We start from the raw sequence: 19,467 nt of genomic DNA on the forward strand, positions 1-19,467 counted from the left end.
GCCATTGCTAGGAGAAGCAGGACCATTGGGCTGGTTTAAGGACTTCTCGGGTATCACCAGGCAGCATGAGGTAGAAGATACAGGGTAGGCCACCTGAGGACCATAGTGCAGGGGAGTGCTGAGGTGTTTGTAAATGCACATAGGTGTTTCAAGATGCCTGTGAGCTGTGGCCACACATGCATATACCCAGAGATTACCGGGATGAATTCCTTCATTTGACCATGGTGAAGGTCTGCAGAGATTGAGCCTAGATCCCAGGTTGTGGGGGTTTGTTTGGGGTCCTAGAAACAGGGCTATGTCCCAGAGTTAGGAGCTTTCAGCATGGCATCAAGAAAGAAGACTGCCCTACTTGCATGGATTACATATTGGTCATTGGCCAGGTTTGCCCAAGGCCATGTGTAACTCAGGTTGTCTTCTGGCCAGGGTGGTATTGTGTGAACAATTGGCAGCCATACCTAACCTCCAGGGGAGGTGATGAGCTCAGAGAAGAGTACCTAGGCAGGAGGTGCCTGGTAATTGCTGATCCCACAGACGTGAATAACCTCTGATCAAGTGGAATGTAAGTCATCCAGCTTCAAGGAACATATATCCCTGGGTATGAGTTCCTATCTGGGCAACTCAATAGGGAGACCCACAGGGTCCTGTAAGACAGGAAGGGCTGACAGTTCTGCAACCTCCAATCCTAGTGGGTTCTTGGGCTAAGCTAGGGGTCAGGGTGGGTGGGGGTAAGGGCAACAGGACTTGGATCAGGCTAGGATATGGTGAGTTGAAGCCAATGTGTAGTTGAACAAAGCTGGGGTTGCACTGGACCCATGGGAACTGAGTGGCTGCTTCACAAACTATGCCTTCAGGTGGGAGCAGGGCCCTTATCTCAGGCCTAGTCTGCTGGGCCAGCTTGCTAAGAGTTAGATCATGGGAGATTCAAGATGGATCAGGAGAGCTTTGCTGAGGCAGAACTTGCCTAACCCATTCAGGCGGGAAGTGGCTTAGGAAGGTAGACAGTGCAAGGACATCCCAGGTAGAAGTGTAGTATAGGCATGGGCCTGCTCCTAGTAAAGACTTGGGTTCTAGGGCAAACAGGATGGGAATAGAGATCATAAACCCTAGTGGTTGGTAAAGGCTTAAGTGGTCCTTCCCCCAAATGGACTGGCAGAGACTCCTTAATGCCCAGCACCTACCAACTCAGCACCCAGGGCCACCCATACACACTGGCCTTTATTCTCAAGAAGCCTGTGGGGCAGGCTTTTGCTGTTCCATACTACTACTAATGGGATTCCTGTTGTGGCATGCAATGGGGTCCTTTGTGCTGGGACCACCATCTCATTCTTGGAAACACGCCCCAGGCAGCAGCAGATAAAGGGGAGGAGGAAGGATTTGAGGGCGGGACAAGTGGTGATGTTAGGGAAGGGCACCATTCATAAGTCTCAGCCTTCCAGTGGGCACAGCTGGCCAGGAGGATCAAAAGGCATTGGGGAGTGAGGAACACTTTCTCTGGAGCAGGAGGTTAGTGACTCATCTATGGCCCCTGGGCTGGGTGGGTGTGTGAGGAAGCCACTGGAGAATCCATTTAGGACTATCCTGGAGAGTGACTGACCTTTCGGAAAGATTGGAATCGGTGCCGAGACCTCACAAGCAGAGAGACCAAGTCCAGCCTGGACACCTGAGCAGGTTCTTGGGATCCTGTGAGGATCTCAGATGACACTTGGAACTGTGGGTATACAAAAAAGACTGGTGTCCAGCAGAGGGGGGCTTATGTTGATCAACTGTGACCACCTTGGCCATGAGGTAGTGAGGGGTCTGGCTTCAGAATGAGTCCAGAAGGTCAGGGCCATCTATGTGGGTCCAGTAAACAGATAGGACAGTGGTCCATAGCACATAGACCTTAGTTTAAATTCCCAAGATGGATACGTATGTCCACTCTAGGGCAGTGGTTCTCAACCTTCTTAACGCTGCAACCCTTTAATACAGTTCCTCATGTTGTGGTAACCCCCAACCATAAAATTATTTTTGTTGCTACTTCTAACTAGTTTTGCTACTGTTATGAATTGTACGTATCTGTATTCCAGTGGCCTTAGGCCATCCCTGTGAAAGGGCTGTTCAAACCATCTGGGGTCACGACTCAAAGGTTGAGAACCAGTGCCCTGGGGTGTATCAACCTATAGCCTTCCTGCAGGTCTGGGCCCTACTCAGGGAGAGCTGGATTCCTCTCAGAGATTACCCTTGAGTATACAGGGAAGTTGTGCAGCTACAGGTCCTTTGTTCAGTGGGGTAGGGTATCAGGATTCCTCAGGACTCTGGTCACCTCAGATTCACACATTCCAGACTAGGTCATGTTTGTGTCCCCTCCTCCAAAGTGCCACCCCTGGGCAGTGGACTCTTGGCCTCTACCCCATTGGCCTCTCAAGCATTGTTTCCCAACTTCTGAGAGGTCTCAGAGGTTTCCCAATACTTCTCATCACTACCCAGTGTCCGCTGATGTGCTTTCCTGCTTCTGCTGTAATCAGAATTTGGCTTTAAATGTCTCCTTTGCTTGAGGGCAAGCCACCTAATGTGAGGACCTTAATGGCAGGATTCTATCCAAGCCAATCCCAGACACCATGAGGGGCTTCTGGAGCCTCAAGGTCTTGCCACTCTTGGTGACCCCACTGTACATCTGTTGTAGATGTAAACACCAGAAGGGGCATGGGCAGGTGTGCTGGACTGGACCCTACTCAGGGAGAATTGGTTCCCTGCAGAGGGTACTTTGGAGTACACAAGGAGGCTGTACAGCTAAGGGTCCTTTGTTCAGTGGGATGTTCTAGTATGGCTTCAGGGCTGGTCTTAGGTCCTCAGTCTCTGTCACCATCCCTATAATGACAAGTCATAGGCCTCTAGGCACACACGTGTCTGTGGAAACATCCTGCTGGTCCATGGGAATGGATGGAGAAACCAGCTTTCTGGTCAGGGAGGGGTCAGACAGATGAATTAGTAGTGAAGGGCTGTGGCCTCTCCTCCCACAGGCTGCTCACCATGAGCCTCCGAGGCTCCTACCTTCACTTCTGCCTCTGGATGTTGTTGGGTGCCACCTTGGCACTGGGGCAGGGACAAGGTAAGGAGACAATGCCCCCACTGCCTGTAGGAGGAACCCTGCTGTAAGCCTTTGACCTTCTGTAACTGGCATTTCCTCATAGATTAAATGCCTATGTAAGAGCTGTTGCAGCAACAGGCAAGCTGACGGATCAAAGGGAGAGAGTCCTCATTCTCAGCTTTTGTCTTGACCTTTGGCCTTGTCTTTCAGCCTTGCTTGGGGAGGCTTTTTTTTTTTTTTTTTTTTTTTTTGGTCTCAGCTTTTTCAAGATTACTGGCATACTTCAAATTTAATAGCAAGATTCTTGCCCCCCTCCTTCCTAAGATGAAAAGGCTTTCCTGCTCTGTCTTAGATAGGTGGTGCATCCCTCTTCTCTGTACAAGTCCTGAGACAAGAGTTTCTATCTGGTCCCTTCCTATTTGGCCACTCCAGCTGCTCTCCCTGGGAAAGGCTCTCCTGGTGTTTTCTATGACCTCCAAGGGATGTACACTTGAAGGGGAGGGTCTGTGTTGCAGACTCCTTCCAGTAGAGCTGCAGACAGATCCCTGGAAGGTAGGCTGCTGTGTCCCTATAGCCTTCATGCTCATGACTACATCTCGCTCCCAGGAGCAGTATGTATGTCCCTCATGGCACCTGACTGGTTTGAATCTGTTTCTGGGGTTACATCAATGTCTTGCCTCACCCAAGTTAAGTTAAGAACATCTCTTCCTGCCACTACTATCCACTGCACTGTAGGGGTTCCAACTTAGGTTGGCCTGGAGCTTAGCAGACTTCATTTCCCAGCATGTCTTCTCATCCAGGGAGGTGGCTGCTACATGGGAACGTCCCTCAGCTCCCTTTGTTCAGACAGAGAAACCCCAAGGTGGGCTTGTGGGCTGGGATTTCAGTAAGAAGGAAGCCTTTACTGTGAGTATGACCAACTTAGAGTAATTCTGCAAGACCCACAAATGGACTGCTCCCCTACCTCAGGTCTCAGCATGACAGGCTGCTCTTCATCAGCCCTTTACATGGCTGGGGTGGGCTGAGGTCCTGAGACCAAAGAGACAGGGCCCACATGGTCAGCAACCAGCTGGGAGGCGCAGCTGAGGTTAGGGAGGGGAAAATGTGCCTGTGCTATCTCTGAGAGGGAAGTTCTAAAAGCCTCTAACACATTGCAGGAAGAAGGGAGAAACAGAAGGCTCTTCATGGGCAGAATTGGGGGGTCCCTTTCACAGCTGGCCTGTCAGAGCCCCCACCTTATCCTGACACATTCTTGCCTTTCAGTAGATCACTGTCAGAGCAGCCAAGCCCATCAGGAAACAGTTCATTCTGAATGGGTCATTGTGTCTTTTGCAGACACCCTCAGTCTTTGCCCATCTCTCTGTCCCCAGCACATGCTGAGGAGACTAGAAGAGGCCTCTGTCCCCATTTTCCAAAAATAGCTGCCTGCACCACAGAGTCCGGAAGCTTTCTGGGAGGTCAGCACAGACCCCACTGCCCCCTTCTCCTCATTGACCGTGGGTTCCCCCTCTTCCATGGCAGGATCACCCTGTCTTTGTTTCTTTTCCTGTTGCTATGACAAAATGCTATGACAAAAGCTGAAGGAAGAAAGGGTTTATTTTAGCTCAGAGTTGAGGTGTAGTTCTTCATGGCAGGAAGTCAAGGCAGCAGGAGCTTGGAGCAGCTGATCACATTGCGTCCATGATCAGAAGGCAAAGAGGAGTGCATGTATACCAGTGCTCGACTCACTATCAGTGTCATATAGTCTGGGTTCTCCTGCCAGAGGAGTAGTTCCATCTACAATTAAAATGTATCTTCTCACATTGTTAACATCAGTCAACAAAATCAAGATAATCCCCCACAGGTGTACCCAAGTATGATATCCTAGGTGATTTTTAGATTCTATCAAGATGACAATACTAACCATCATACTGCCATCTCTAGTGTGGGGGCTGAAGCTTGGTGTGCATCCTACATGTGCCCACATATAGGCACAGGTGCACACAGGCATGCCAAGTGGACATAAGCAGATAGCTATTACCACATTTCCAGCTGAGGTCCTTTACCCAGTCTGCCCACAAAGGATGCATCAACCTAGCATGACTTTGACAGTTGTGGGGGGAGAGTGTCTTCAGCAGCACAGCTGCTTCTACAGTCTTTCTTGAGACTAGGAGACCCAAGGCAACTGCCAAGACCCTGGGCAGCGGGTCAGCAGCTACTGTTTTATCTCTGCACCTCTAGTGATCACATGGTAGACACTGCCCCGCTGGGTGCTGATCTGAGCCTTCTTTGCAGCAGGGGCTTTCCCTTGGGTGGAATTGGACTCCCTCCTGCTGAAGCTAACAGTGTGGCCTTGTCATAGATAATCCCAAGGATGTAGGATTTTTCCTCCACAGATCTTGGTGGGGCCACAGACTCTTCAGACACTTAGGGCTATGTCCCTTCAAACCTCTTAGGTGAGGCTTCCCTCTGGTTGTCTGGTAAGTCTATCTTGCGCCCCAACTTCCAATCCTGTTTTTACAGTAAGTGGCCATCTGAGGTTGGCAGTACTGCCTGAGGACCAGCTGCAGATGAAGTGGAGGGAAGCAGAGGGAAGTGGCCTTGGCTACTTGGTGCAAGTGACACCTATGGCAGGTATGGAGCTCGTGTCTCCCTACTAGGCTTTCTCTCCTCTTCCCTGTCTAGGATCTCAAGAAAATGACCATACAGTCCAAAGTACTTTGGCAAAGCATGAAATTTTACTTCTGCAGAATGGTGTATAGCCAAGCTTAAGCAAGCAAGCAAGCAAGTGAGCACACCCAGTCAGGGGCCTCACTGTATTTTTGTTCCTAACCAAAGAAGTCTTGTACTGCACTCTGTGTGATCAGAACTGGGTCTCACATTCTTACAGATTGGCTAACTTAAAACAACAGTTGATTAACAAAGTACAACTTCTGAGAGTATAATGCAAACTTGAGCACAAACTTGGATCTTAGGAAAATGCTGAAGAGTGGACAGGGACTTTTTCTCCCAGGTGTGCTTTTTACAAACTTCTTTAAAGATGGGTCTCCTTTGTCTCATTTAATGCTTTACTAGAAGAGACAGTGCATTTCATTCACAATTGCAGGACCAAGGCTTTCCACTTAAGAAAAGCAATGGGAATGGTACTTTCCTAGCAGGTGGTCACTGAGCTTGCTCCAGCTAGCATCTCCTCACACAATCCAGTGGCTCCCATTTCTAGCAGGGCCATTTCCGCATTTCCTATGTTCCTTTCCCCTCCCTGTCAGCCTCAATCATGTGGAGCAGATGCAGTTGGAGAGGCCTCTGTATTCCCCTATATCCAGCATGAGCCCACACACAAGGTGCTCAGGACATATGCTTTGAAGAAGTGGTAACTCCCTGGGGTTTAAGAACAGCCTGGATCCTGCATGTAGTGAGCATGTGAGAGAGCAGTTAGCTTTCCAGTTACAGGGGCAGGGTCGTGATAACACAGGAAAGGCTTAAAACAAGCTGTGTGTGGTGAGGTCACATTTATATTCTAGTACTTGGGAGGCCAAGACAAGAGGATCCCCCTGTTCAAGACTAACCTGAGCTACATAGATGCTGTCTTTAATTTTTTCCCTGTGGCTTAGAGGAAGATGAATAGCTTTAGCTCTATAAGTTATAAAAGAAAAATTGTAGGGATGGGGATATAGATCAGCGGTAGTGCTCGTGCAGCATATGCGAGGCACTGGTGTAATTGAGCCCCAGTATTGAAAAAGGAAAAAAGAAAAACTAAGAATGTAAGCATCCATGATAAGTTATATAGAAATTCAGGTAGACTAGAAGGAAATTATAGAAAAGAGAATAAATTATAGAAATAAAAAACATAAAATGAAGTGAATCAACAAAGCCAAAAGATATCTTATAAAATAATAATAAAATAGATATTCACAATACTAATGAAATCAATAACAAAGTAATTGATTTGAGTTTAAATCTACACTCCTCCGATTTCTTTTTTATTTAGAAAAGCTTCTAAATGAATAGTGACAGAGCATTCTTTTTAGCCAGTGAGACAATCTGTCTTTTTTTTTTTTTTTTTAAAGATTCATTTACTTATTATGTAAGGGTGCCAGATCTCATTACAGATTGTGAGCCACCATGTGGGTGCTGGGAATTGAACTCAGGACCTCTGGAAGAGCAGTTGGTGCTCTTAACCTCTGAGCCATCTCTCCAGCCCAACAATCTGTCTTTTTAAAGTGTGTGTGTGTGTGTGTGTGTGTGTGTGTGTGTGTGTGCGCGCGCGTGCGCGCACAGGTGCCCTCAAAGGCCAGAGGAGACAGATACTCCTGAGTCTGGAGTTACAGGCAGCTGTGAGCTACCCAACATAATCTAGAAACTGAACTTCATCCTCTACAAGAGTAGCACATGCACTTAACTGCTTGCCATCTTTCCAACCCCAATCTTTGTCTTTTAGTTGAAACATTTTATCTATTTTATTTAACAAAGTAATTTATTTATTTGGCTTTAAATCTACACTCTTCCAATTTGTTTTCTTTTTATATACTTTTATTCTCTTCTTTGGGTCTAAGATTTTTATGGAAAAATTTAAACACCTGGAAGGCAGCAGAGTGTGATGGAGCCTGGTGTTCAGCATTAAGCTCCACAGGTAATGTGGCACCCAGCTTTGTTTCCCTCCTTGTCACACACCTGTGCTGCATTATCTTTTTTTCTGCATTATCTTAAAGCAAAGCTGAGACATTGTGTAAGTCTGTCTGTATTTTTTCAACTTAAAGAAGGAAGGACTCAAACACAGCTCAAGTGCTATTGGTATGCCTCCAAATTAAAACGACAACTTTGCAGCTCATCCAGTAAATTGCCTTCTACAATTGAGCAGTCTTAATTAGGACCCCAAACAAGTCTATACACTTCTCCCCCCCCACACACCCCGAAATGGGGTCTTTCTGTGTAGCCTAGCTTGGCCTTGAGCTCACAATTCCCTCGCCTCAGCCTCCTGGATACTGAGATTGCCAAGTGTGCATGCACCACACACAGGGCTGATGTATACATTACTAGTCCTGTGTCTCACATATTTTTTCCTCTCTCCTTTCCCCTTGGTATTTACTTGTAGGAGAAGCCAGATCCCTGTGTCCTTGTCTAGCAATGGCATCTTTGAGATGCTGTATGACTTGTCCCACTCTCCCCTGTGTCTCCTGCGGATTGATAGTTGGATCCTGAAGTTTGGTCAGGTTCAAGTTGGCCTGTATTTGCTAGTGAAATTGTTGCTAGTGGTGGGTGTTTCTATTGTAAGGCAGATGGCTGTCCACAGTGCTTACTTTTACTGTAAAGTTAAGGTTGCCTGGCAGTAGGTATAGGATGAAGAGTTCATGTCTTCATGAACTTTGTGGTTACTCACTTATCCCCTCATCTCCTGGTGACCACCTTAGACACAGCAGCACACAGCCTGATTGCTGTGTCACCTTTCATGGGTGGTGCTGCAACCACCTAACATCGCATCTGTCTATCCTGCTTTGTGAATTCTAATTCTGTAGATATATTAAATCTCATAACATGTTTTCAATATGGTAGTTGGTCATTTAGTCTACATCTATGAAGGTGGGCTCATATCCTAGTCCATTTTCCTTTCTTTTTTTATTTAATTGAGATAGGGTCTCACTCCGTAGTTCAGGCTAGACTTAAATTCATCAATTCTTCTGCCTCAGCCCCCTGAATGCTGAGACTTCAGGCCTGTGCCACCACAGCCAGCTGGAACCCATCTTCTGCTATAACAACTACAGAAGCATGTTAGCCCGTGCCTCCCTGCCTGGCCACTGCCTACTGTGGGACTGGGTGCAGGTCTGGGTACTGCCCACTTTTTGAAAACATTGTTGTATTCCTCTCAGGTGGGAGGTGTTTTTATTCCCTGGTGTTTGAGACCCAGAGGCTCTGTGTGTCCATAAGTTTAGTTATACCTCCTAGCTCCATTATGAGGTCACTTCTTCCGGCTCCACCCACCTGCCCCCACATAGGTTCTCTTTGGAATAGTATAACATTTTCTTTTTTTTAAAAAAAAAAAACAAGGTCTCATTGTATAGCCCTGGCCAGCCTGGAATTTGCTATATAGACAACACTAGCCTTGAACTCACAGAGATCTGCCTGTCTCTGCCTCTCAATGGGTAGAATTAAAGGCATGCACCACCAGGCCTGGCTGTGATTTTTAATACTGGGATCCATCCCTACCTTTAGATGACAGCATTCCAGAGCAGGAAAAGTGGACCTTCCCCCACAGGACAGGCTCTTCTGCAGAGGTTTTGAAGAAGAAACTTCTTCCCTGACAGAACTTCTTTTCTTTCCCATCCCTGGCTCTCCAATCCAACCCTCATCCTGTTCTCTTCCTTAACCTCAAGAGGGATTAGTTTGGACGATTTCTTACATTATGTACATAATCCATGTACACATGTGCATAATAAGGATAGGTGTATGGTACACATACATTCAACTCACCCAGTGCACACACCCATATGTACACATACACACACACACACACACACACACACACACACACACACACACACGCATATATATACCTATATGGTACACATGCATGAAGGACATGCATAATTCATACATACACACATGTACATTTGTGTACCTACATGCATGCAATGCACACATGCAATGTACATATACCTAGCCACATGTACATGAATTGATGAATATTACCTCAGGATTCACACACACATGCGGCACACACATTCATACATTCCATATATATATATGAACATGCAAAACACACATATAAACATCCACTCACATCCACATATACACATTTGCATACCACACATAGTACATATGCAAATGCATATGCACAAACATGTACAGTAAACACATCAGCATGCATACACATTGACCCACATGTATGCACACATGTATAGTAAATTTGGCAGCCTCAACAATTCTCCACCTCCACCTAGGGGACTTGGAGCAGGAGCTGATATTAACCACCAAGACACCCAAGGCTACCGTGGGTGGCCTGAGCCCTTCCAAGGGCTACACCTTGCAGATCTTCGAGCTCACTGACTCTGGGCCTGTCCTTCTGGCACGAAGAGAGTTTGTGAGTAAGTCCTCCTGCACATAGACGGAGTGGATGTGAGTGGAAGACCTATGGGTTGGGAGCCCATGGCCTGGGCTTGTGACCTGAGGCATTTTGCCTGTGAAGTACTGGGGTCTTGTTTCCTGTTCCTGACATTGCTGCTCACTTCCCATGAGGTGGGCAGGTCCAGGAAGTCCATAAACCCCCAAAACCCCAAACCCCTGCTCCCGCTCTGGGCTGGTGTCCTGACAGTCAGTCCCTCCTCTCTCTGCAGTTGAGGATCTGAAGAGCCACTCTCTGAGCAGAGGCAGTCGGAGACTGGTGGAGCCCACCCTGGAACCCAGCTCTTTCCCTCTGGGGGCCTCAGACCCTGAGAAAACACCTGAGCCTAGTATTGCCTTCACCTCAAGCAGAGACCGGCCCATTTTTGGTGGGTCAGAGTGGAATGAGAATAAATCCTGGGGTGAGGAGAGCTTTCTGAAGCTTCTTGTGACTCTCGTCATATGGCCAGAAATTCTTGTTTGTATTTGACCATGTGCTCTAGCTTTGATTTAGGCTTATCAGTCATATTCCTGGACTCACAATCTTGGGTACAGGTCTGGGAGGTGCATGGTAGGAGCTGTGACCCCCTCCCCCTGCCTCCAGGAGTAGCCAATAAGGATCAGAGGAAACTCAAGCAGGGCCTTGGAGTACAGGACCCCACTCAGCCAACCACAGACCTGAAAAGGCAGAGCCACATTGCAGACTCTGTGGGAAAGCAAGAGAAGCTAGGTAAGGTGACTGCTCTGTACTGTGGGGTCAGTGAGGGTATCCTATCACCTGTCCCGCCTCACATCAGGAGGACACTACTTTCTTCACCAAACACAGAGCTGTGGGAGGGCTTCTGTCTTCAGACTTGGGTATTACTTCCTCCTGGCCAGGCCCTGTGCCCTGTTGTGTTGTTATGGATTGGGTCTTCTGCTACAATGTTACCCCACTATTGAGGGCCTTACAGGCATGCCTGGGCCTCCCCCTTTAGACTGAGGATCAGAAGCCACAGAGGAATCACCTACCTGGCTGTGTTTAGAAATCTCATAAGGCCTGCCAGGTGCAATTTGTGTCAAATTGAAAGGGGCCCCAAGGAGGATTTTATTTATAAAGAATTCTAAGGTGATGGAAGATCCTGAGGCCACAGAAGTAGTTTCTAGTTGCTACTAGCCCTGCCTGATCTTCCTGCCAATTTACCCAGTTTGGACTATCTGTGGTGCCAACACCCCTGCCCATGACTGGTGCCCACCTACAGGCAACTGGGCCTGGAAATGTGGATGCTGGAGCCTGATCAGCCCAGGGACTAAATTTGCAGGTTCAGACATAGTGCTGCCAGGGGCCTTGGAAGGCATAGGTGATCCCTAGACCTGAGACTGTGAAACCCCAAACTAGGATGCTTTTCTAAATCTGGTGAACACAAAGCCCTTGGAAACCCTTACCCCCAAGATCCCAGGGAAGGATATTTTGAGAACTTCAGTCAGGTCTACAATACCTCAGGTGTCCTGAGGAGGCCAAAAGTCTCACCCATCCTTACCTGCCACAGCTGACACCCAGTTCTGCTGTACACCCCCAACTCCTACTGATATAATCTTTCTGGTGGATGGGTCCTGGAGCATCGGCCACAGCCACTTCCAGCAGGTCAAAGACTTCCTGGCCAGCATCATTACACCTTTTGAAATAGGACCAGATAAAGTCCAAGTAGGTGGGTACCACCTCTTTTGCCTTGCCTTGGGGGAGATTGGACCTCTTAAGTCCTCACCAGCAGAAGGGGGGTAGCTGCCCTCATAATAGGATGGAAAATGCTAAAGCCTTCCAGAGTCCATAAGCCTGCCAAGAGAGTTGGGAAACCTGGCTGATGGAAACCTGCTTGTCTGGATTGGGTCATGTGCCTGATTCCCTTTCCCTGTGAACAGGGCTGCTGTTATAGTCTGCAGGAATGATTGGCTCCCAGTCAGTCCCTCTAGTGATACCCCTATGAAAGCCTTAGGCCCTGAAAATGTGTCTTTTTCTGGGAGTGGGACCCCCAAAGGCTGTACCCAGAGCAGGCAACTCTGTAGATATGGTCTGGCATTGAGGATACAGTAGCACAAAACTTGCCTAGCATGCTAGCCCCCTGGTGCTGCAAAAAAGAAAGAGACTAAAAAACAAAACAAAAAACCCTCAGCCCAACAACCAGAGTCCACCCCCAGGTCTGACTCAGTACAGTGGAGCCCCCCAGACCGAGTGGGACCTGAAGTCCTTCCACACCAAGGAGCAGGTGCTGGCAGCAGTACACAGCCTCCGCTATAGGGGAGGAAACACATTCACAGGTATGCCTGGGCCTTGGGGTTTGGCTGTTTTGAAGCCTCTGGCCAACCTCCTCTTAATGCCCCTTCCACCCGTGAACATTTGTGTGATGGGTGGGTGCTGAGCCCACTTCATACTTCAGGGAGCAAACTCAACCTTCACCACCCGCCCCAACCCTTAGCAAAAATGGGGAACTTTCGGCACCTTGTTGAGAGCAAGTGTCTGCACTGGAAATAGGCAACTTCTATTAGGGTCTCACTCAGCTGGACAGTCAGCCTTGCAGGTGGCTTCTTAGAAGACATAAGCATGGCTTTGCTGGGTCATGGGTACCCTCTACAAAAGGAGCTATCCCTGATCCCAAGTTTCTTTAGCCTGGCAAGCAGGGCAGACAAGACATGTGAACAGAGAGCCCTGGGATCAAGTGCTGGGAACAGCTGTGGTTGAGAAGGCACCTGAGGAGGAAGTCATAGTGGCTGCCTGTCATTTTGTCCCTGATGTTCCTAAGGCCTCGCCCTAACCCATGTCCTGGGGCAGAACCTGAAGCCAGCAGCAGGTGCCCGTCCAGAGGCAGCCAAGGTGTTGATTCTGGTGACGGATGGCAAGTCCCAGGATGATGTGCGCACAGCTGCCCGAATTCTTAAGGATCAGGACATTGATGTCTTTGTCGTGGGTGAGCCCACATAGTGCCTGGGCCCTGGGTTGGAATGCTCATGGCTAGGGTGGGCTCTGAGTTACAGACACATTCTACACCCATAGAGCCCAGAGGGTAAGTCCTGCTCCATAGAGGTGCATGGCTGCATCTTGCAGCAACATCTTCAGTCTGTTCCTGCCTCCTTTGCTGTGATACTCCCCTAACTCCTTGCCACCCTTCAACTCACACGGCAAGTAGCCTTCAAACTGGTCCCTGCCTGGCAGCTGTCCTTGTGTCTGACAACCCTTCTGCCTCCCCCTCTGCTCCCCAAGCAAGGGTTGTTCCTGGTGCTCTCTGGGGCATCAGCCACACTCACTGCCCTGTTTTATGGGAAGGGAACTTCAAGTTGTTCTAGGAGGCTCTCTCTCCCCAGGATTCCCCTCTTTTGTGGGCACCTGGCACCAGCATCTACATAATCTGGTCTTCTCCCCAGAACTCCCAGAGTTAAGCACACTGGCCTCCCCTGGCCCATTCCTATGTCCCATTGATACCCCATGGGATCTAGGACACATGGCATCAGTTTGTGCCCTCCCAGATGTTGGAGACTCTGGCAAGTCTCTCCTCTATGATCCTGTCTGTAAATAGGATTAGAGTCTCAGAGAGGCCTATTGGCACACACTTCCCCAAAGCAGGTGTGAAGAATGCTGATGAAGCCGAACTGAAGCTCCTGGCATCCCAGCCACTGGACATCACTGTCCACAATGTGCTTGACTTCCCTCAGCTGGCCACCTTAGCTGCTCTGCTCAGCCGCCTCATTTGCCAAAAAATCCAGGGCAGGGGCCCAGGTAAGGATACAACACCACAGTGACGAAGGGACAGGGAGACTGAAGCTACACCTGGCCAATTTTTATGGCTCATGAGGGTCTGTAGATTAAACCAGAGGAATGTCTGTCCTTGGATATGTTGAGAGGATTTTCCCGTCCCTACTGTACATGGCCACCAGGGGGAGCAAATAGATGTGCTTACTTGCTCCCTGACTACTTTTCCCCATAGTCAAACCAGCAGCAGCTACTCTGGCCCTGGACCCCTTCCCCATGCCCACCAGACTGGTCCTGACCCACGTCACCTCATCCAGTGTCCACCTGTCTTGGACTCCAGCCTTATACCCACCCCTCAAGTATCTAATTGTATGGCAGCCTTCTAGGGGTGGTGCTCCCAAGGAGGTAAGAGGGGGGTCCCCTGGTTTAGCCTCTCCTTGGAAGCTGGGGCAGCTGACAGGACTCTACCAGCATGGCTCAGGTGGGTTCTGCTGAGCTATGGATGAACACTAGAATGAAGGTCTACAGATTATTAAATCCACATGAGAAAGGAAAGCCGAAGAGGGTGAGGTTGGGAGTGGGTAGCTATATACAGATGCACCCAATCAGACCAAGTCAGAGTGGGCAGTGACTGCAGACACGCAGATGTGGTTTTGATGACATACTGATAGACAAATGGATTGGTGCCTGGTGCTGCTCTGCTCTGTGTAGGGATCTAATGTCTCAGGATGATGATCCACATCTCCCAAGCCTATACCCTGTTGATGGGATTTTCTTGCCCAGGTGGTGGTGGAAGGACCTGTCTCATCCATGGAGCTTCGAAACCTGACCTCCAACACAGAATACTTGGTCTCTGTGCTTCCTGTCTATGAGAGTGGAGTTGGCAAGAGCTTGCAAGGCCGGGCAACCACAGGTAGAGGGGTGATCTTTGTCTAGTCCTACCCCTTGGGGACTATCAGGGCACAACTACAGATAACCCTAGGTCTGAATTGCTCCCACAAGCCTCCATTCCAAGCCTCTCTGACCCTGGTATCCTCTTTTGAACACAGTGGTGTCACACATGGCTCATTACTACTGCTGCTTAAGATATCCTAAGGCAGCTGGGCAGTGGTGGCACACACCTTTAATCCCAGCACTTGGGAAGCAGAGCCAGGCAGATCTCTGTGAATTCGAGGCCAGCCTAGTCTACAGAGCAAGATCCAGGACAGGCACCAAAACTACACAGAGAAACCCTGTCTCAAAAAACAAAAAAACAAAAACAAAAAGATATCCTAAGGCTCCCATCCTGTCTAGCAACAGCACATGGCTGAGGCCACCAGCTCTCAGCTGTTGCTGGACCCACCATGATTCCTGGATAACAGCTGCATTGAAATAGAATGCATATATCCATGCTCACCTACTTACAGGGAACATGGGATAGCAAACACAGGACTTTGCTAGGTGTGTGGACACACCTTTAATCCTAGAACTAGAGAGTCAGAGACAGGTGGATCTCTGTAAGTTTAATGCCAGCTTGGTCTACATAATGAGTTCCAGGACAGCCAGGGTTACAAACAGAAACCTTGTCTCAAAAGACAAAAATATAAACAAACAAAAAAGAACAGTATTGTAGGTAGTTTTCCTGTCCTGACAGCCTGCTCCCCCACAACTGATAGCCACTTCCCAAATAATTGACTTGGATACTTAATATAAATTATAAATGCTTGGCCAATAGCTCAGGCTTGTTACTAGTTAACTCTTACATTTAAATTAACACGTATTATGCTTTGCCACATGACTTGTGGCTTGTTACCCCATTTTCTTTTTCTTTTTTTTTCTTTTTTTTTTTTTTTTCTTTTTTTTTTTTTTTTTTTTAGCTTTTTTCAAGACAGGGTTTTTCTGTGTAGTTTTGGTGCCTGTCCTGGATCTTGCTTTGTAGACCAGGCTGGCCTTGAATTTACAGAGATCCACCTGGCTCTGCCTCCTGAGTGTTGGGATTAAAGGTGTGTGCCACTACTGTCAGGAGTTACCTCATTTTCTACATCCTGCTTCCTTAGGGGCTAGCTGGCATCTCTTCAGACTCCACCCTTCATTCTCAGTTTGGCTTAACTTTATCCTATTCAGCTGTTGGCCAGTCAGCTTGTTTATTAAACCAATCATAGCGACATATATTCACACAGTGTACAGAAGGATTATTCAACAGCACAGTATATTCAAGGCTATTTACACCAAGGCCATCATAGATTATATCTGTTCCCCAAGGAAACTGTACATTGCATTGGCACCCCAGGTCCTTTACTCAGCCTTGGCAACCTCAACTCTGCTCTCTGCCTCTAAATTTGCCTCTTCTGGTCATTCAGAGAAATGGCTTCATGTATTGTATGTTTTCCGTGTGTGTGTGTGTGTGTGTGTGTGTGTGTGCGTGTGTGTGTGTCTTTCAACCTGGAGGTTCCATCCTTCACTACCTTTGTAGCAGATTGCTTTAGGCCAGTAAGATGATCTGGCTCCCCCAGAATGTGAGCTGAAAAACACAGTCCACTGACACTTAAGACAAGTGACTCAATCCTGTGCTCTGATTGGCGGTTGCCTACCTGGCTGTGCCCTATCAGTATAACCTTACCTACTAAAAGTCTTATCATTAGAAAAAAGGGTTCCTTTGTTCATGTTTATGAGTTCTGCATAGGCCACACTTTCAAGATTCCCCTGATGGTCATCCCCTCCTCAGCACCCCTGCCTCCACCTGGGGCACTGACCCTAGCTTCAGTGACACCTAGAACCCTCCGCCTCACCTGGCAGCCCTCTGCTGGGGCCACTCAGTACTTGGTCCAGTGCTTGCTGGCTGCCTCCCCTGGGGAGGAGCAGAGGAGAAAGGTGAGAGGTGGGGGCAGGGAGACAGGTGGGGCAGATGGTGGGGCTTGGTGCTGAGACATGTGTTGCCATATCCCTGCCAGGTACACGTGGGACAGCCTGAGGTACTGCTGGATGGCCTGGAGCCGGGCAGGGACTATGAGATTTCAGTGCAGAGCCTTCGGGGATCAGAGGCCAGTGAGGTCCGGAGCATCAATGCCAGGACCAGTGAGTATCCTTCCAGGCCACTTGTTCACATAGCAGATACTCTGCTCTGTTTCTTTAGCCTGCTCCAGGGTAGGTGATCACAGATGCCCCATATGTTCTCCAGTCCTAGCACTTCCTACCCTTTTCCCAGTCCCAAGTATAGGAATGCCAGCCCCTAAGGCCTTGTTATACTCTGCAGCTACGCTGGGGCCCCCAAGACACCTGAGTTTCTCAGATGTAAGCTACAACTCAGCCTGTGTGTCCTGGGAAGCCCAGAGGCCTGTGCGCCTGGTCAAGGTCAGCTACGTCTCTAGTGATGGCAGCCACTCTGGGCAGGTAAGAGCAGGGGCCCGAAAGTCCCAAGGGCCTCTTGGGGGACTCAGAATCCTAGGTTGATTGAGCATTCATCCAGGCACTGGAAGCCTAGCACATCCTTAGGCTCTCACTCCACATGTTCTTCCTATGGACACCTTCAGTCCATATCTGTTTAGCTTCCTGTTACATAGCCTTTGAGATGGTGCAAAGAACACAGGATTGATAATGTCCCAGCCCTCAATGGGGCTGTGTCTGTCAGGAGTTGGGGAAAGACTAGAAGCAAAGACACATGTGCACATATGCGCACATGTGTGCAATAGTGATGTCATGCTAAGACTGTGGCCACATCAGATTTAGAGGGCGGAATGGCTTGTGGGGTTAAAAGGTGTGGCCGGGGGAGGAGTCTCCACTCATGGGCCATTCTGGGGATCCATAGCTAATCACATTTTTCCTCTTTTGGGAGTCATAGGCTAGCCATGGCTGTAGGTCCTGAGCCTGGGTCCACATCCTGTCAGGAATTCAGGTGCCTGATTGGTCTGCTTGTATACCTCCCACAGGCTCAGGTTTCTGGGAATACTACCTCAGCCACCTTGGGCCCCCTTTCTTCCTCTACCAAGTACATCATCCGAGTCACCTGTTTTTACTTCGGGGGTGGTTCCTCCATGCTGACTGGCCATGTGACCACAAGTGAGTCGGTGAAGTCAAGGTTGGGGTGGAGCTGGACTATGTCTTTATGGTCTGCTGAAGGGAATATATTGGGCATCTGTTCTGGCTGTGCTAGGCCAGGTGGGAACAAGCATCTGGGCAGATATGATAGAAGGTCTGCAGAGAGATAAGAGGCCAGGAACATTCCTCAATATGGCTGATCCTTATCTGAAAGCAACAGCTCAGGTCAGCACTCTGTACTCCATTTCTACACCCCATCTTCCAGAGAAAGCTCCCAGTCCTAGCCAGCTGTCTGTAATGGAGCTCCAGGGAGATGCAGTCAAGCTGTCATGGGTGGCCAGCGCCTTGTCTGGTGTACTTGTTTATCAAATCAAGTGGATGCCCTTGGGAGAGGGGAAGGCCCATGAGGTAAGGGGACAAGGAGCTGATGAGCTTTCAGAGAATTTCCTATGGCCCTAGATCTCAAGGCCAAGTGGGGCTTAGTCTCTGTGTGTCCATCCAAGTCCTATATCTTGGGAATACCTGTCTGCCATAGCCTGTGAGCCAGCCTCTTGTGGTGAGTTTCCCCATGATTCAGGTGGATCTCTGGACTCTCCTTTCTCTAGATCTCTGTCCCAGGGACCCTTGACACAGCCATCTTACCTGGCCTGATGAGTCATGTGGAATATGAGATCACCATCCTTGCCTACTACAGGGACGGCACTCACAGTGATCCTGTGTCCCTCCGCTACATCCCCTGTAGGTGGCCTTTTCTCCGTTCAGATAGGCTTGGGACAGGAGCAGCACAGAGGGGACCCAGACCCTCCTGGATCCACATGCCCAGGATCTCATACTTCCACTGGCATGCAGGCTCCCTGAGTCCCTGAGTCCCTGAGACTCTGGGCTGGACCACTGGATCCAAGCCCACAAAGGGTGCAGGCTCTTGGTGTGGCTAAGGTCCAAATTTCCTAGCATGGGTGACACAGCCTCTGTGCAAGACCTCCTAGGAGTATTGGGGGACTCAGCAGGGCCATTGTTAGGGTTGGGCAGGGCAGAGCATAATAATGTTGCAGAACTGGCTGGCTGGCTGGCTGGCCTTTTGACCATGGGTACCTCCATTCTGGAGAGCCTTGAATTCCACATTGTCTGTGCCACTGAATAGCTTCAGCAAGTAGGAGCCCCCCATCCAGCCTGGTCTTGTCCTCGAAGACCCCCAACAGCCTACAGGTCAGCTGGACACCACCAAGTAGCAATGTTCTACATTACCGGCTCAACTATACACTGGCCTCAGGCTCTGGGCCACAGAAATCGGTGAGTCTATAAAGAGCAGGGAACTATCCAAGGATTTAGATGCTGATTTTATCTATCCTTTATGGATAGCAGCTTCTTTATAGAAGGAAAGATGGGCAGAGGGAGTACAGTCTTGAAAGGAGAAGGCTCAGAGGACTTCCCCCAAACCCCACAGATCTCTGTGCCAAGCACCAGGAGCCATGTTGTACTTCCTGACCTGCTGTCTGCCACCAAGTACAGGGTCCTGGTCTCAGCTGTCTATGGAGCAGGGGAGAGTATAGCAGTGTCTGCCACATACCGCACAGGTTAGTAGGCACCAAGA

General features: G+C 49.0%; 1 protein-coding gene across 1 annotated transcript in view; it reads left to right on the forward strand.

Annotated features, from left to right (window-relative positions):
- Nucleotides 1-2,025: 2,025 nt before the first annotated feature.
- The window catches only part of Col20a1 (collagen type XX alpha 1 chain), a 33,796-nt gene continuing 16,354 nt past the window's right edge, over nt 2,026-19,467 (forward strand). Inside the window, exons 1-18 of the mRNA XM_036186503.1 lie at nt 2,026-3,088; nt 5,570-5,680; nt 9,982-10,125; nt 10,375-10,530; nt 11,671-11,829; nt 12,317-12,436; nt 12,919-13,083; nt 13,737-13,889; nt 14,098-14,267; nt 14,646-14,775; nt 16,567-16,712; nt 16,793-16,916; nt 17,095-17,231; nt 17,768-17,897; nt 18,142-18,284; nt 18,482-18,614; nt 19,018-19,166; nt 19,321-19,450. Coding sequence (XP_036042396.1) covers nt 2,920-3,088; nt 5,570-5,680; nt 9,982-10,125; nt 10,375-10,530; nt 11,671-11,829; nt 12,317-12,436; nt 12,919-13,083; nt 13,737-13,889; nt 14,098-14,267; nt 14,646-14,775; nt 16,567-16,712; nt 16,793-16,916; nt 17,095-17,231; nt 17,768-17,897; nt 18,142-18,284; nt 18,482-18,614; nt 19,018-19,166; nt 19,321-19,450 — 2,569 coding nt within the window. The 5' untranslated portion in view covers nt 2,026-2,919. The remainder of the gene's footprint in view (nt 3,089-5,569; nt 5,681-9,981; nt 10,126-10,374; nt 10,531-11,670; nt 11,830-12,316; nt 12,437-12,918; nt 13,084-13,736; nt 13,890-14,097; nt 14,268-14,645; nt 14,776-16,566; nt 16,713-16,792; nt 16,917-17,094; nt 17,232-17,767; nt 17,898-18,141; nt 18,285-18,481; nt 18,615-19,017; nt 19,167-19,320; nt 19,451-19,467) is intronic.

This window comes from Onychomys torridus, chromosome 4, assembly GCF_903995425.1.
Source record: "Onychomys torridus chromosome 4, mOncTor1.1, whole genome shotgun sequence".
NCBI classification, from domain to species: domain Eukaryota; kingdom Metazoa; phylum Chordata; class Mammalia; order Rodentia; family Cricetidae; genus Onychomys; species Onychomys torridus.